The 17,400-nt window shown below is 47.0% G+C and overlaps 1 protein-coding gene across 2 annotated transcripts in view; it reads left to right on the top strand.

Moving 5' to 3' along the window:
* The first annotated feature begins 1,110 nt into the window (after positions 1 to 1,110).
* UBE2K (ubiquitin conjugating enzyme E2 K) overlaps positions 1,111 to 17,400 on the top strand; it is a 57,758-nt gene continuing 41,468 nt past the window's right edge. Inside the window, exon 1 of one of the 2 annotated variants that reach the window (XM_054989763.1) lies at positions 1,111 to 1,329. In XM_054989763.1, coding sequence (XP_054845738.1) covers positions 1,267 to 1,329 — 63 coding nt within the window. In that variant the 5' untranslated portion in view covers positions 1,111 to 1,266. The remainder of the gene's footprint in view (positions 1,330 to 17,400) is intronic. The other variant, XM_054989762.1, reaches the window with a different exon arrangement.

The following is a 17,400-nucleotide window of genomic DNA, read 5'->3' as shown; positions in this document are numbered from 1 at the left end:
CTCTGAGGGCAGGAGAAGTTTCTTATTGATGTTAAGGCAGTAGGTTATCTTGCAAGAATTTACTTTTTCTTTCCCCGCTGCCTCCAGCAATTGTCCTTGAAGGCTGGTTGTGGCCCCCACAAAATGTATTTCTTGGGGACTGAGATGATTTCATTCTTTGTTCTGTCTAGCCCAAACCTAGCCTCTCCTTTTCAAACCTCCCCCCCCCCCCCCCGGCTCCTTTGCGTCCAGACTTCAACGGTCCCTGTCCTGATGGTGGGAACCTTCCCTATAACTAACACTACCGACCCCCCACCCCATGTCACTTCTGCCCATGCACTTGTCTGAGCACCTTGAACTTGATGGCGCTCTAATAAAGCCACTTCAACCCATGCACCTGCGTGTTTGCTGTGCAGAAGCGGGGGGGGGGGATCTGCCCGGCAGCTTCTGGGGCTGGGGTAGAGGCCGGACCTTTCCTTCACAGCCTGTGCCAATGCAAGTTCACCTTGGAGCCGCCGCCGGAGAGCCCTGCGCGGGGAAAGCTTTCCGCTCCTCAGGGCAGGCGACGCGGTGATGCTCCCTGCGGGGTCCGGCCTGTTGGCAGGGGGTCGCCAGGCTTGTCAGGCCCCCAGGCGGGACCGCCGTTTTAAGGCTGTCGGTTGTAAATCCCACCGGTGGGTAAAACTCCCCCTTCCCCAGCAAGGTAGCGGCGGGGAAGCCTGCACGGGCGCGGCCGCCTGGGGAGCGCCCCAGAGGGTCCCGCGGGGGTCGCCCCTGGGAAAGCGGGGCGGGGGGGGGCGTGTGTGTGTGTGCGTGCGTGCGAGAGAGAGAGAGAGAGGGGGGGGCATCACACAATGGGGCGGGCATCACAACGGCCGCTGGCGACGGCCCCGTCCCTGTCGCGGGCGGGGGGGGGTCTTCTTTGCCGGCGCCCTCCTGAACGGGCCTTCCGGGTCTGAAGGACAAACCGCAGCGCAAGAGAAGAGGCGGCGGCCGCCTCAGGGCCTCCAGCGGGACTCGGCGTCGGCGTCGCCTCCGTCCCCCCGCCCCGGCCTCCCCCGCCCCTGCCCGAAAGGCCCCGCTCCGAGGGGAGGAAGAGGCCGGCGCCCGGCGGCCCAGCGCGCATGCTCGGCGCGGGCGCCATTTTGGCAGGGCCGGGAGCAGCCGAGCGGGAGCAGCAGCGGCGGCCGCGGTGGCGACGGCGACGGGTGGCGGAGCTCGGCCCGGCCCGGCGCAGCGGCGGCGGCGGCATCGGCGGTGGGCGGCCCGGCGGAGCCCGCGGCGGAGATGGCCAACATCGCGGTGCAGAGGATCAAGCGGGAGTTCAAGGAGGTGCTGAAGAGCGAGGAGGTCAGCGGCGCGGCGCGGCGGGGGCGGCCTGGGGTTTGGGTGGGGGGGGGGGGTGGCGGTGTGTGTGTGTGTGGGGGGGGGTGTCTCCCCTCGCCCGCCCCCCTCGCCGCCTTCCTTCCCTCTCCGCCGCAGCGAGGGTGGCCTGGAGGGGCGGGGGGGGGGGGACGCCTGTTCTTCCGGGGCCGCCTTGATCCTCGGGGCGGGGGGCGGGGGTCCCCTTCGGGGCGGGGGCCACACTCCCAGCAGACAGGCTCCCGCCGGGCCAAGGGCGGGCGAGGGCGGCAGGGCGGGCGGCGCTGCTCCGCGGCCCAGGCAGGCCCAGGCGAGGGGGCGGCGGGGGAGGCCGCGCGTGCCTCTCGAAAGGCCCGCCCGCCGCCCCCCCTCCCCCCCCGAGGGTCGCCGCCCCTCGGCTCCGGGGCCCCCGCCGCCCTTCCGGCCTCCGTCGCTGGCCCGCGCCCCGCAGGGCTTGGCCCGCCCGGAGCCCGCGCGCGGCCTCTCGGAGGGACCCGCGGCGGCCCATCGCCTCTGCCTGGCGGCTCCTGGGGGCCCTTGGGGGGGGGGGTCTCCGCGGAGGCCGCGTCTGCCGGCCCGCTCCTGCCCTCCACGCCTGCTCCCGAAGACCTTCCTGGGCTGCAGAGAAAACGGGGGCTTTCCTCAAGGGGGGTGGGTGGGGCGGCGGCAAGGCGGCCCCTCGGCCGTGCCAGTGTCGCCTGGGGAACGAGGAGGGGGCGCCCCAGGAAATCGTCAGGCTGTGGGGCCTGCATGCAGCCAGGCGCGCACACGCACACGCACAGTGAACCGTGGAAAAGCTGCCACCACGTATATGCAACCCGATAGAAACAAACGGTGACAGGTAGATGGAGGTTGAGATTGGGTTGCAAATCTATGTCCCTGCATGGCCACGAGTTGACCTTTTTAGTTGAAAACCCCTTCTTTAGACTTGTATTTCTGACTTCCACACCTGCGCCCCCCCCCCCCCCGCAGCAGGAGAGAAGCTCAAAAGCGCTGGAAGGGGCTTGTGTGAAGGGGTCATGCTGTGTTACTAGGCATGTTTATTTAAATCTGTTTACTTAAATGTATGACTGTCTTTAAATCTGGTGTTCCTATTTTTGTAAAGAGTTATCGCTGTGAGTTTAAATATTGGTGTGAGACACCAGGTGAAAGGGTTCAAAGTGGGTAAGTGGATGGGGCAGAAATGATAAAGGATATAGAGTAACACATTTGCTGTTTGAAAACCACCTCTTGTGAAAAATGGGAACTTCAATAGCGGTTTTTAAAGATTTTTTTTTTAAAAAAATAGCCCTGTACCTTATTTTGCCTTGTACAACATTATCACCATCCTGAACATGTGTGTTTGGAGCGTGTTCCACAGATATTCAGAATGACTGAGGGCCATGAGGCACATCAGTTAATCCCAGTACCCTGGTGAGCATATCTGTACAATGCATATATTTGTATGCATTTTTTTTTGTATTTGGGCTTTACGCTAAAGAATCACATGTGAAGTGGCTTAAAGGGCCGGTTTTCACACAGACACAACCCAGCCAGTAGTAGGCTCTGTTGTGTCATTCTTAATTCTTATGACGAAATGGGTGACACAGAAGAGCCTAATTTTGACTGGATTGTATCCATGATGTATTTTCCACATATGTCCTGACCTGTACAGTGATGATAAAGTAGACACCCGAGCCACAACTAATGACGTCATCTGTTCAAAATTAATTACACGTTTAGTATCCCTCATCAAGTTCAAAGTAAGTATATCAGAGTGGATTGAATTGGATTTGAATCAGGGTGACCTGTATTGAAATCACTGGTCAAGGAACTCACTGTGCAGTCTTCGGCCAGCCATTATTGCTAGTAATAGCCACTTCAGACATGGTTTTTCTATTTAGAAACAACCAGGTAAAACAGAAATATTAGCAGATAGGTTTAGATAGACATACTATTCCTGTCCTCTTAGTCACGATGATGAGGGAGATTGCGTTTCTGCAAAATGCTAGGCTGAAGGCTGAACTTTGAAAGAGAGTCCACCATCTCGTGGATTTTTTGGGAAAGGGTTTATATGATCCCCCCCCCTTGGTGATGAATATTTCCATTAGTCTATGCAAACAAAAAGAAAATGCTGCCAAATTAGCCTAGAAAATGTAAAAGTTTGTTTTTAACAGCTGTTGTGCATGTGGAGCTCTAGTTTTCATTCCAGATTTTGTTTGTGTGGCGGTTAAAAAATGAAGGCCTGCATTAAAGTTCATGGATGTGCAATTGCACATTTTCATACAGAATGTAGACCAGAGTCATTCGTTCCTTTGTACAATAAGTTTTCAGATAACTAGAATAGACATTAGTTGTCCAGTAAAACAAATATGAGTATATAAACTGTTTACTGCAATTGCATAGACTTCATAGTAGCTTTTTGGTTACCAAAGTTCTGCTAGATGAGAGTGCTTTTAAACATTCCAAAATATGACAACAAACATCACTTTAGAAAATCTTTAGATTCTGTCCTTTGTTTTATTTAATTAATATATATCGCAGTAAATGTTGCAAACTGCAGAAATGACATATGTATGTCCTTGTCCAGCTTAGGTTTGTCAGACAGTTACAAGATCGCCCGCTGATCATTGTATCATTTAATAGTGTCAGCATTCATCACATTTGTACTATGTTGTCACAGTTGCCAGTGATCATGCATAATTTCTGCACATTCAAAAGCTTGCTTTACTCTGTTGTTGACAGTGGATTGGAATATTGTTACGGCTTTTTAATGATAAAATGATCTGCCCTGAGCCTGCTGATGCGGGCAGGGCAGAATACAAATCGAATAAAGTAAATAAATAAAAAGTGTAAGTGTTAAGCTTTTCACTATATTGTGATAGGTATTACAGTAATAGGTATTACAAAGGTTATTGAGATAATTTATGTGAACTTTTTAAATAGGCTATATAAATATTATTAGGCATAATTGCATCTGTTTATGCATAGTTGATAGATATATATATGTAAACTCATATATATATGAGTTTGTATATGTCTGTCCAAAGTAACAGTCCAGGATGGGTAGATTCAAGTAAAATGAATGCTATTTCAATGAGAAAAGAAAGACTAATTTAAATGTGGTTTCCCAATAATATTTTGTATATTTCTTTGCTAATTGATTAATTTCCCTCTAAAAACATGTTAAGTTACAACTAAAAAAGAACATTTACTCTTATGTAAGTCAATTTTCACTTTCTACGAGGGTTACTGTCTTCTGTTTTACTAATTCTTGCCCCTATCAGTTTATATACCGCCCTTCAGGACAACTTAACACCCACTCAGAGCAATTTACAAAGTATGTTGTTATTATCCCCACACACCCATGCTGCCCTGCTGGGCCTCCAGCTAACAGCAGTAGCTTCTTCTGCTGGTGTAGAAAGAGCCCCTAGAAGCTGTGACTGACCCAAGGTCACCCAGCTGGCTTTAAGCGGAGGAGTGCAGAATCAAACCTGGTTCTCCAGACTAGAGTCTCGCAGTCTTAACCACTACACCAAACTAGGCAGCACAGTTTATTTTCATAAAAAAAAGGAATTGTCCTTGTTTGCTTTGGGTAAATATGCATAATTTGAGTCAGGGTGGATGTCTAAATTTAAATCATGTTTTTCTGCATAAAGACTCACTCTTGCTGGTATAATCTTAATATTTTTTTTTAATTAATTTACTTTTTAAATAAGCTTTATAACATACAACAAATAGAAATCAACAATGAACATCAACTGTAACACAACAACTAATCAATAATAGTTTACAAGTTTTGAAGAATATGAACATTACAATAACTTTTAAACAAAGCATACATAATATTACCAAATATCAGAAAACGTCTGAGCATTTCTTATTTTGGGATGTAAATCGTGCATGTCTATAAATTCAAGAAAAGGGAACCATTTCTCATAGAAACTGGAACTGGCGGGAAAGCGTTCAGCATTGAGAATATTATCATTAATTTTATCCAGGATGAAGTATAATCTTAATATTTACAACCATATGAATGTTTCATTTTTAGAATAACAACTTTTCATATTAGCTTTACAGTTATATCAAAACGTTACTGATTTGGTTATACTATTAGAAACACATCATAGATAGATAATTATGAAATTATTGCGGGGTGAAGTATCTCCAGTTTAATAGGTTAATCATTCATATTTGAACAACTTTTCTGCTATACTTTGTTGGAAGGAGAAGAATAATCGTTACCTTAATAATAACAGTTTATATAGTTTTATTTAAAACAATAATATTATAGCATATGTATTCTTGTATTTTCTTAAACATCCATATTTGTTAACTGTTGTGGTTAAACAAAATTATCTTTTAAAAAAAATTCTTAGATTATCTGCCCGGTCCATACATGAAAAACTTAAAACACTGTCTTCTGTAGCTCACTCATTTTTGTCTTCATCTTTGTTCATAATCTGGGAAAAAAAACCCAAGCTTTCCTGCTTTATCGGGTCCCAAATGATTTCTCAGTTTTGAATGAATGAGTCCAAAGGAAGAGAATATTCTTTCTACGCCAGCAGAAGAAGCTACTGCTGTTAGCTGGAGGCCCAGCACAGCAGCGCGGCCCTCGGGAGGCCCAGGAAGGCCTGGTGTGGCAGCGGGGAGGCACGGCACGGTGGCCTGGTCCTCTGGAGGCCATTTTCTAGAGCCCGTTGTTTTTTCAATGAGTTTGGTTGCTAGTCAGCAATAAAACAGCTATTTTTCTATATTTTAAAGCTTCAGAAATGGGTTTCAGGATGCTCAGCATACGTTCAGCATTTCTCTTAAGCCCAATGTTGAGGGTTTTGGCCATGACAGTGTCATCTTTTTTTCCTTGATTGTGTTCTCAAACTGTCATCAGAATGGGCCAGTTCTTGATATAAAACAGTCCAAACAACTCAAAACAGTCCACTCTAGAGTTCCTTCCTTGCTATGGAAGTACTTAGCAATTTCAACTACATTTGTCTTTATTTCTGGAACTCTGAAGTCTTTGGCTAGAAGGTACAGCAAATGAGCACTGCAGCCATATGTTATTAGCTTTGTATTCCCTTTGTGCTCTTCTAAATTTCTTCTCATCTTGGACACATTTGCAGCATTGTCCGTGACCGAACTGCGTACTAAACATTTGAATTTTTGTTCACATGTTATAGTCTTTGTTGCCACTTGTAAGTATTCTGCTATGTGTGCATTTCCTGTTGTATCAGTTGCTTCTGCAAGGAAGACATTCCCTTCTTTTGTTGTTATACAAGCACATAGAACAGGATCATTGTGGACATTACTCCACCCATCAAGACTTAGGTTAACAATTTTACCCTTTAGAGCAGTTGCACATTGCTCCATTTCTCTGTCATGTACTTTATCCAGCAGTTTCCCTGAAACATCTACTCTGCTGTGTGGACTGTATCCTGGTCTCAGTGACTGAACCATATTAGTGAAGTGTGGGTTTTCAGTCAGATGGAAAGAAGAGTTTGCTGCGTAAACAAACTGGGCAGTTTTTTCATGAATTAACTTTTTTCCTAATCTGTTTTTTATCTTATCTATGGTGGTGTCAGGGTCGTGGCCCCTGCCATAAGCTATGCTTTACACGCTTCATGATCTAGCAGCCCCTGCCATACTTTAGGGACTTAATGTTAACTATTATTCTGGGGCTTGATTTTCGGTGACATGCTGTGTAAAATCTTGTGTGTAAAAGATCCTGTTAGATGACACAGCAGAGACTATGTTATCTGACTATGTTGAACTTTTAGCAAGAAAGGAGCCATTGCCATAGATACATAACCTTGACTCTATAAAAACATTCTCTTAGCTCGCATTCCTGTAGATATCTACTGTAGCTGGATTCCTTCCCATTCCTTGTAGATAGATCCGCGGTAGATAAAAGCGGAGAACGAGGCTGTGCTTAAATGTCTATATATGCTGGGTATTGAGAGCCAGACTTTATTTCTAACAAAGAACATTTTTGGATGCTGAACTGGGGATCATCAATGAATCTTTAACTCATACAGTCTTGAACTGTTGCAGTGAAGTTACTGAGATTCAACTGGTGGATTCTTACAGGTGGTTCCTAGATGGTTGACTTTTTTCTTTCTTTTAGGTGATACACTGTGGGTGTGTGATATGTGTGATGTGACTGAAACAGTCTCCTGGACAGATAACTCTGAAACTGTAGGACAGGAGGATGGTAATCTCGAAGGGGGGGTAGTGTCCAGAATCCTTTATGTTGATGATGGATTCCCCTAAACAAAAAGTCAATGCCGGTATTTTATTATTTGTACCATTTCTGCTTATTTAGTATTACTCACTGTATTCACTGCCACTCAGTACTCCCCCAGAAAGGAATATTTGCTTGTTTATGTCTTCATAACAACTGCATCAAAACGACAGTAACATACAGTAATAATAATAACAAATACAATTCTGCTCAAACATGATAGTTCCTCAGGGCATTCTTTAAATATGATGAAATCAAAACGTGTGCCAGCCTGAGGGTCCTGCCTGTTCAGACATGTTCCTTTGGTCATCTTCATCACAGCACTTCTCATGATGTTGCCTCATTCGGGCCACCAGGCCGTGCATTTCTTTGTGGCAGTGTTTGCATTTTGCACGCACGCCTGCTTCACCTATAGGTAGAGGAACTTCATTAAAATATTCCCAAACTAGGTCTCTTTTACAGCCTGCTTCCATTATAAGTTTTCTCCTCAAGGAAAAGAATAATATGATAAACTTCAGGCTATACACACAAAGATCCAAAGACTTGTGGAGTATTCTACTCAAAAAAGTTTCACTTTCATTTTTATTGCTTGCCCCTCCCTCCACACACTTAGCTTCTTGTGCAGATCTCTTCCACTCCCAACGATCTTCTATTCATTGCTTTTTTGGAAACTTAGCACTTAAGAGGTAAGGGGTTGATTCTGTGTACATAGACTTGCAAAGGAACAATGGGATTAAGATCAAGACGGGCAGCTGTGTTAATCTGTCTGTAGCAGTAGAAAAGAGCAAGAGTCTAGTAGCACCTATAAGACTCACAAAATTTGTGGTAGGGTATGAACTTCCATGAGTAACAGCTCACTTCTTCAGATACAGCTAGAATGTGAGTCCATCTGTCTTTATATTTTGAAGAGTGGAGTGATTACAGAAGCTGAATGATAATAGCTGGTAAATAACAATAGCAGGCGTGAAATCAGCATTAGTAATGAGATGAGAAGTCTAGGTCTCAATTCAGTCCAGGTGGATGCATTGTCTTGAGCTTTGTTATCAGTTGCAATTCAGCAGTTTCTCTTTCTAATATCCCTTTGAAATTCCTCTGCAGAATAACTGCTACTTTTAGGTCAGCAACTGAATGTCCTGGAAGGTTAAAATGTTCCCCCACTGTTTTTTGAAAGTTTTGGTTTCTGATGTCAGAGTTATGTCCATTAATTCTTTGTCGAAGGGACTGGCCAGTTTGAATTGAGACGTGGTCTTCCTGTCTCATTATTAATGCTGGTTCCTCCACACCCACGGCCCCTCTGCATATCCCACCCTACCCGATCACGCCTGCTCTTGTCATTCACCAGCTATTATCATTCGGCTTCTGTAATCACTCTGCTCTCCCAAGATGGACTCTCATTCTAGCTAGATCAAGATTGGTGGCAGTGTTAGTCTGTCTGTAGCAGTAGAAAAGAGCAAGAGTCCTGTAGCACCTATAAGACTAACAAAATTTGTGGTAGGGGATGAGCTTTTGTGAGTTGTCCCAGGTCCAGGTGTGCTCTTTTGGTTGATGGTAATTGAAAACGTGGCTCTCTCTGAGCTGTGGAGTGAGGACTACTGGATAGGAGTATAATAAAAGCCCTGCCAGATCAGGCCAGCGGTCCGTCTAGTCCAGCATCCTGTTTCACACGGTTGGCAACCGGTTTCCCTGGAGGGCCAACACGTAAGGACATAGGGGCTAGTCCCCCCTCCCCCCATATTGTCTCCTGACCCTGGGTTTCAGAATGTAATGTCTTTGCATACAGAGAGTCTCTTTACTCACCATGGCTAGGGGCCATTGATGGACCCTGTCCCCCATGAATCTGTCTAACCTTTTAAAGCTATCCGTGCTTGTGGCCATTACTGCATTGACTGGCAGCAAATTCCACGATTTAATTACTCATCGGGTGAAGAAGTATGTCCTTTTGTCTGTCCTGTACTTAGGGTCCATCGGCTTCATTGATGGGCAATAGGTACAGGAGCCCCCAAGTTCTAGTACTATGGGAGATGTGTTCCTTATGAAATTGATGTCTTGATTCCAAGTAAGTATGGCTTGTGATGTGATAGGATGAGTGTTGGAAAGGCAATTGAGTTGACAGCAGAGAATGGAGATGCATCAAACTGGCTGTATATAAACATACATACTTTTGAATGGTGGGCCTGCTTGCTGAGCATTTGTATGTACTTTCAGCCTTGTTGAGTTTTACATGGAAGTGGAATACTGGTTCTGCCTGCTTTCCACAGACCTGGGCTATGTGGAGTGCTGACTGGTTGACCTTTGTCATGTCACAAGTTCACTTTCCTCTTCCTATGGGTGTAGGGTGGCTCTAAAAAGCGTGTGTGTGTTCAGGAAAGCCGAAAGACTCCTATGGCCGCTTACTCGAAAGTAAGAAGGTCCCATGAAACCAAGGAGGATTAAATTTCAAGCGAGGGCGCCTGGAATCGGGGCTGCCTACGACCTTGGGCCTGGAAATCCCAGATGGGAGTTCTACTCTCGCAGAGTTCCTTAGGACAGGCCAATGTTTACATCTGCTGGCTTAGCTACTACCAATGAGAGACAGATTTGCAGTAGAGAGTGAGGCTTGGATGTAATGCCTGGGAACAAGCATAGAGGTAAAATCAATAAAGTAACATATGCCTCTCAGTTTCCAGTTTGAGAGCCAGTTTGGTGTAGTGGTTAAGAGTGTGAGACTCTAATCTGGAGAGCCGGGTTTGATTCCCTGCTCCTCCACTTGAAGCCAGCTGGGTGACCTTGGGCTAGTCACAGCTTCTAGGAGCTCACTCAGCCCCACCCACCTCACAGGGTGTTTGTTGTGGGGATAATAATGGCATACTTTGTGAACCGTTCTGAGTGGGCATTCAGTTGTCCTGAAGGGTGGTATAGAAATTGAATGTTGTTGTGGTTGCTACTGCTGTTGTTGTTATTATTTTGGAAAATCTGTTGTTCTCCCTCTGAGGCAGGACATCTTGGGTGATTCCATTTGCCCAATCAGGGAGGCAGGAAGTCAAGTTTCTTTCTCTTTCCTGTTGGCTGTGGGAACACCCTCTCCCTCAGTTCTTTCCTGCCTCCAAGGAGAGCAGTAGCTGTGGCAGATCTCTCTGCCATTTCTCTTCACTCCTTTCACTTTTCCTTTCATTTTTTTTTTTACTCAACCTTCCTCTTTCCACTCCTTGCTTCTTCAGACTATAGTCCCTGCCTCCTTGCTGTTTCTTACTCTGTTCTTGCCTCTGCTGAGCTATACAACCAGCAAGATCTGCAGACTATGGAGCCAATAGACTCCGATGGGAGTTTTATGGATGGTGAGGAGGGGAGCCTAATTACAGCAGCGCTCAGTTTGGGAGACGCCGGGCTGCCCGGTACCGTCCGGCTGACACAGCAGGAACAGAATCCCAGAAACCTTTCCGGCACCAGAGCCGTGCATGCCCCTTAAACGCAAGAAGAAACGAGCAGGTTCCAAATCGGCAGTGCAATCCTGCCTGGAGGCAGAGAAGAGCACCGAGGTGGTGGTGACAAAAAAGGCAGGAAATGGTGGCGGAGCCCATGCCAAACCGCGCATAGCGTCCAATGACACGATTGCCATCCTTCTGGTGGGAGGATCCGCAGCGGGCCCCTCCAGGACAGATTGGACCCCGCAGGCTGCTGTTCTGGACCCTGCATCAGCTGGTAACGTACCTAACAGGGCTACCCTTCCCCCCCCAACCTGACTTCCTGACCCTCCTGAGGCAGACCATGAGGGAGAAATTCATGTGGTTGTGCCAGTCCCAGCCCAGGTCAGCAAGCGAGGCAACTTCTCCCCCCCCTTCCCAAACAACGCCGAATTGCCAGTACATGGCCTACTAAAGCAGCTCAAAAATCAGCCCCCAGCGACACCAGGGGCAGAATTGAGACTTGGGGGGGGATCTTCCTTTGATAGCGAGGATAGGGAAGATGGGGAGTTCCTTTCTGAAGAGGAGGAAGAGGAGATAGTTAGCATGCCAGACCAGCCAGACAGGTTATTCAAAGCTGAAGATTACCAGTACCTTCTGTCCAAGTCTCTAGCCGCCCTAGACCTTCAAGAAACCCTTCCTGGGGAAGGGGAGGATCCTAAGCAGGGCAAGTCCTCTAGACCTAAAGGCTGTAAGGAATTTTTCCCAAGGGCAGACACTGCTGAAAGGATTTTCCCTTTTCCAGAGTATTTCGAGAGGCAGTTGAAGGCCGAGCGGGTTACTCCAGTGACTAGCAAATCTTATCCGACTGCAGTTAAAAAATTATATGCTTTACCTACGTATGCTAACAAGTTGTTGCAGGTTCCCCGCATTGATGCACCGGTTGCCACCCTCCTGTCGCCAGGTCTCCTAGCCAAGGACGGCCAAGGTTCTGTCAAAGACAACATGGACAGGAAAGCTGAGGCGGCTCTCAGGAGAGCACACAAAGCCTTGGCTATGGCCATAAGAGCATCGTCCATTGCTTCAATCGTAACCAGAGCGTCTGGGTTTGTAAACTGATCCAACTGATTCTAGGGAACCACAGACGTCTCCTGGAAGGAGCAAATAGGATCTTAAAGGCCAACACCTTTGCAACTGATGCCATGCTAGATGCTCTGACTTTTTCATCTCTAGCTATAGCTTCTTCATTGGTCGCAAGGAGGCTTCTTTGGTTGAGAGCTTGGCCGGCGGACCTTCGTTCCAAGTTCATAATCATGACCTACCCATTCCAGGGTGACAAGCTTTTTTGGAGATTCTCTGGAAAAAGTCCTCATGGAAACGCAAGATAAGAAGAAAGCTTTACCCAAGTCACTTAGGAGGCCTGATAGACGTCCATCCAACTTCCAGACTTTTTGTACCCATCACTCATTCGCAAGAGTTCGCCAGGACTCCAGACGATCTTCTTGGAACAACAAGAAGTCAAGCTTCAAACGATCCTCCTTTGGATCCAGATCCACCCGACTCAATCAATCTTGTGGGGAGTTTGAAGCCAAAGCCCCAAAATCCTGACTCAGACTGGGGCCCAATGGGAGGGAGGCTACTTCAGTTTCATCAGACTTGGGTAGAGTCAAAAGCTGACGTGTGCACCTTAGAAGTAGTCTCCAAGGGATACTTCATAGAGTTCGTATCCTACCCACCAGATCATTTCATAAAATCCCTGCTTTGCAAGGACCCCCAGAGAAGACTCATCACCTTAAAAGCCTTGACTAATCTGCTAAACATGGAGGCCATAGAATTAGTTCCTCCTCAGGAGGAGAGGAGCGGAGTGTATTCGATATTCTTCACCGTTCGAAAGAAAAACGGAGACTGGCAAGCAGTCTTGGACTTAAAATTTGTGAATCGTTTCATAAAGACAAAACATTTTCGCATGGAAACGCTAAGATTGATTGCCGAGGCTTTACGCTCCAGAGAGTTCCTTACATCCATAGACCGCTCGGAGGTGTATCTTCATGTGCCAATGCACCCAGCTCACCGATGTTTCCTGAGGTTCTGCAGGGACGGTCGCCACTTCCAGTTCAGAACACTTCCCTTCGGCCTGGCAACTGCTCCCAGGGTCTTCTCCAAGGTCCTCATCAACCCTATCATGCATCTAAGGGAAGAAGGTCTCCACGTCCATCCGTATTTAGACATTCTAATCAGAGCTCACTCCAAGATGAAATCTCTCCAGGACACTGCAGAAACAATCGATTACCTACAGAGCCATGGCTTCTTGATAAACCTAAGCAAATGTTCCCTCGCAGAAGCTGTTACATCTAGGCTTGAGGATTGACACCAAGGAAGGAAAATCCTTCCTCCCACATGAGGAAGTCAAAAAGACCAAGCAACTCATCAGCACTGTGATTCGGAACAGGTCTTTCTCTCTCGTGACACTTTCCAAGCTAATGGGGACACTAGTCGCCAGTTGTGAGGCTATTTACTCGGGTCGCCTTCACACTAGAGGTCTTCTTTCCTTTCTTCGTCCTTTCCAGGCTCAGATCATCGCCAAATCGAACAGAATGGTCAGCGTTCTGTGGAAAGTCAAGGAAAGCCACAGATGGTGGACACAAGACGCTAACTTATGTCAGGGGAAAGCCTTCCTCTCCCCCCAACAGATACAACTATTTACAGATGCCAGTCTTTCGGACTGGGCGGTGACACTGCAAGGACACCAAGGTGTCTGGTTGGAGGAGGAATCTCGGCTCCCCATCAACTTTCTGGAGATATGGGCGATCCGTCTGGCCCTCCTGCATTTCGACAAGGCCATAGTTGGCAGGGACATGTTGATCCAGACAGACAATACGTCGGCCAAGACATATATCAGCAAGCAAGGGGGCACTTGCTCATCCAGACTCCACAAGGAGGTAGTCAAGATCCTGTCATGGGCAGAGGGCCACCTGAGATCCATTCAGGCAGAACGTATCAGGCGGATAGACAATTTTGTAGGCATGCTGGTTGAGCTGCAAATCATTGCAACTGAGGGAATGGTCTCTCAAGGCGGAAGTATTTCAACAGGTGACGTCGCATTTTGGGGCACCGATAGTGGATCTCTTTGCCTCCCCCTCCAATCATCAGGTGCCCAGATTCTTTTCCAGGTACAGTCATCAGTGGGTGGAGGGCATTGATGCTCTCCATAGCCTGAGGGACTATTGTATGCCTTTCCCCCGATTCCTATCCTCCCCAAGCTTCTGAGGAGAATCACCGAGCAGACAGAGGAAGTGATACTGATCACTCCATGGTGGCCAAGGAGACTGTGGTTCTCTACAATCCTGACGCTGGCAACATCCCACCCGCTCAAACTGCCCTCCATCCCAGACCTACTGCATCGGGTCCCAATCTAGCATCCACATCCTGAGTGGATGTTTTTGACCGCGTTGAAATTTAGAGGACCTCACTGACTGACCTAGGCTACCTTCCACAAGTAGTTCACATCATGTTGGCGTCCAGACGGAAGTCTACAATCAAAATATACAATACCGCTTGGAAGGCCTTTGTTCGATAGTTCAGGAGGAAGAAGGTGAACCATCTGCAGCCTCTGCTATTGGCCATCTTCCATTTCTTACAAGACAGCTTAGACTCTGGGCTCAAAGCAGCAACTCTGAGAAAACAGGTAGCGACATTGGCTTCTGTCATCTCCCCGTTTGAGAGTTTCACTTTATCTACTCATCCTCACATTCAACGTTTTCTCAAGGGTGCTATTTTGCTAAATTCGCCTGTGGTCCATTGTTTTCCTTCTTGGAGGCTACACATAGCCCTGTCAGCCTTGACCAGACCCCCTTTTGAACCAATCGGATCCATTCCACTGAAGTGGCTTAGTCGGAAAACTGTTTTTCTAGTTGCCATCACATCGGCCAGGAGGGTATCAGAATTCGGGGCTCTATCTGTTAAACCAGACCTGTGCGTATTTCATAAGGATAAAGTAGTCCTACATACTGACCTGACATTCATACCCAAAGCAAGTTCCAGATTTCATAGGGCACAGGAAATTTGTTTACCATCTTTCGGTCCTAGTCCAACTCACCCTAAAGAGAGGGAGTGGCATAACCTTGACGTTTGGAGAACCCTCAAAGCGTACCTGACTAGGACAGAACCGATTAGAAAGTCGAACTCTCTTCATAAATGCTTCTACTCCCAACCTCGGAAAGATGTCAGCAGCTGCAATAGGGAGGAACATCAGGTCGTGTATAGCGGAAGCTTACAGAGCAAACAATAGAGAAATTCCCAAAGAGATCACGGTACATTCTATGAGGAGCGCAGCCACTAACACAGCCCTCTTCAATGTGTCACTGGAGGAAGTGTGTAAAGTGGCCACGTGGTCTTCCGTATCTTCCTTTGTGAGACATTACAGACTGAATCTGTACGACTCCACAGATGCCGCATTTGGTAGAAGAGTGTTGCAACACGTATTACAGGACGAGGAAACTATCCCACCCTCTGGAGATTAACTGCTTTGGGAGCACCCAAGATGTCCTCTGCATCAGAGGGAGAATGGACCTTTGGATACTCACTGAGAAGGGTCCTTCTCCTCTGAGACGCAGAGGACATCTTGTCCCTCCCAGGCCTCCTCGTCCTCACCTGTCTCAATTCCTATTCTTCATTTATATCTTGTGTTGCAACCTTTTTTCTTTGCTTTATATTCCTGTACCTATTTTCCAGGTCTGACTCTGATGAAGAGGTCTTTCCACTTAAGAATATAAACATCAGTGAAGGGATGGAATTACTGCTATGGGAGTCACCTGAACTGAGGGAGAAGGTGTTCCCACAGCCAACAGGAAAGAGGAGAAACTTGACTTCCTGCCTCCCTGATTGGGCAAAGGGAATCACCCAAGATGTCCTCCGCTTCTCAGAGGAGAAGGACCCTTCTCAGTGAGTATCCAAAGGTCCGTTCTCCCTGTGAGGTGGAGGACATTTTGGTGGGTGATTCCCACCCTCTAATCAGGGAGACAGGAACAAAGTCTTTCCACTTCCTATCCCCTTGGTGGGAGTCACCCATCTCAGTTCTTTTCCTTCCTGGACAGGGAGAGCACTTTAGAATGGGCGGTGTCTCACCTATTTGTTTATTTATTCCTTTTTTCAACTTACTTCTAATTCTTGTTTCTTATTCTTGCGCCTTTCTTCAATTCCTTCTAATTCCTTCTCTAATCTTTTCTAGTTTGTGTATCTATACAAAGAGAAACTTTAGGGAAAGACTTCTTCAGTTAGAATTCCTATTGGCTGCAGTGGCCATTTTCTCCAAATCTAACAGCATTACAGATAGCGTTTCCCAGCCACTCTAAAATGGAAAACCTGAGGGCAGCAATGGCTTCCTCACCAAAGGAGAGTTAGAAGCCCCCGTCACCACTGTTCCCATTAACAGCTAGGGGTGTGCAATTCGGTAATCTGATTAGGTTAAAGTTACCGAATCAGGGCCATTTCGGTTTTTTCGGTATTACCAAAACTTTTTCTGAATACCGAAAAATTTCGGTAATACCGACCCAGAGATTGCTGAATCGATTCGGCCATTGTTTTCAATGAGAAAACCTTTTCCCGGCTTTCCAGGAGTCTGGGGGGGGGGGCATTTTCTGTCCGAATCACACCAAACTTGGTGGAGTAACACAACTCACTTCACTGTTTTTGACAGCAATTGTGTTTTGGGTGATTCTCTGGTGTGAAGTGAGTTGTGTTATTTTTGTGTAGTAGACTGCTTTTATTCTCTGTTGTGCCCTCCTACTGTGTAACGTAAAGCAGTTAAAGAAATAAAGTGTTTTTGACAGGAAATGTGTTTTGGGTGATTCTTCAATATTAACTGAGTTGTGTTATTTTCGTGTAAGATACTGCTGGCATGCCCTTTGGTGTGCTCCCCTGCTGTGTAACCTACAGCTGTTAAAGAAATAAAGTGTTTTTGACACAAATTGTGTTTTTGTGATTCTCTGATGTTAAGTGAGTTGTGTTATTTTTCTGTGTGGGGGACTGCTGGTGTAATGTGTCACAATGCTTTGCCTGCTTGTACTTTGAAAGTGAGGAAATATTTTTTAAAAAACTTTATTCAGTGTGTGTGTTTTATTCTTTGGTGTGCAGTTGGTTCCCAACATAGGGAACAATGGGGCTGGCTGGCCAGCCATCTCTGTAGCTGGTGGGGGAATTTGGGGGAGGGTGTCTGTGGTTCAGGTCCTCTTTCACAGGGACAAGCTCGCACTCAGGAGTGTGTCCACCATTGTGGCACCCCTGGGCTGTGCATAATTGCCCTGGGAAAGAGAGTTTAAAAGTTCCCATCACATGGAACAATGGGGGACGGCTGGCCAGCCTGCTCCTGGAGTAGTGGCCAGTGTGGAAATGTTGGGGAGGGTGTCTTTGCGTCAGTGTGGGGCTGTGGGGGGTGGATTTAAAAGGGGACTGTGCCTGAGGCCA

Source organism: Eublepharis macularius, chromosome 10 (genome assembly GCF_028583425.1).
Source record: "Eublepharis macularius isolate TG4126 chromosome 10, MPM_Emac_v1.0, whole genome shotgun sequence".
NCBI classification, from domain to species: Eukaryota; Metazoa; Chordata; class Lepidosauria; order Squamata; family Eublepharidae; genus Eublepharis; species Eublepharis macularius.
Note: the sequence above shows the minus strand (reverse complement) of the source record. Positions and strands in the feature narration are given on the sequence as shown.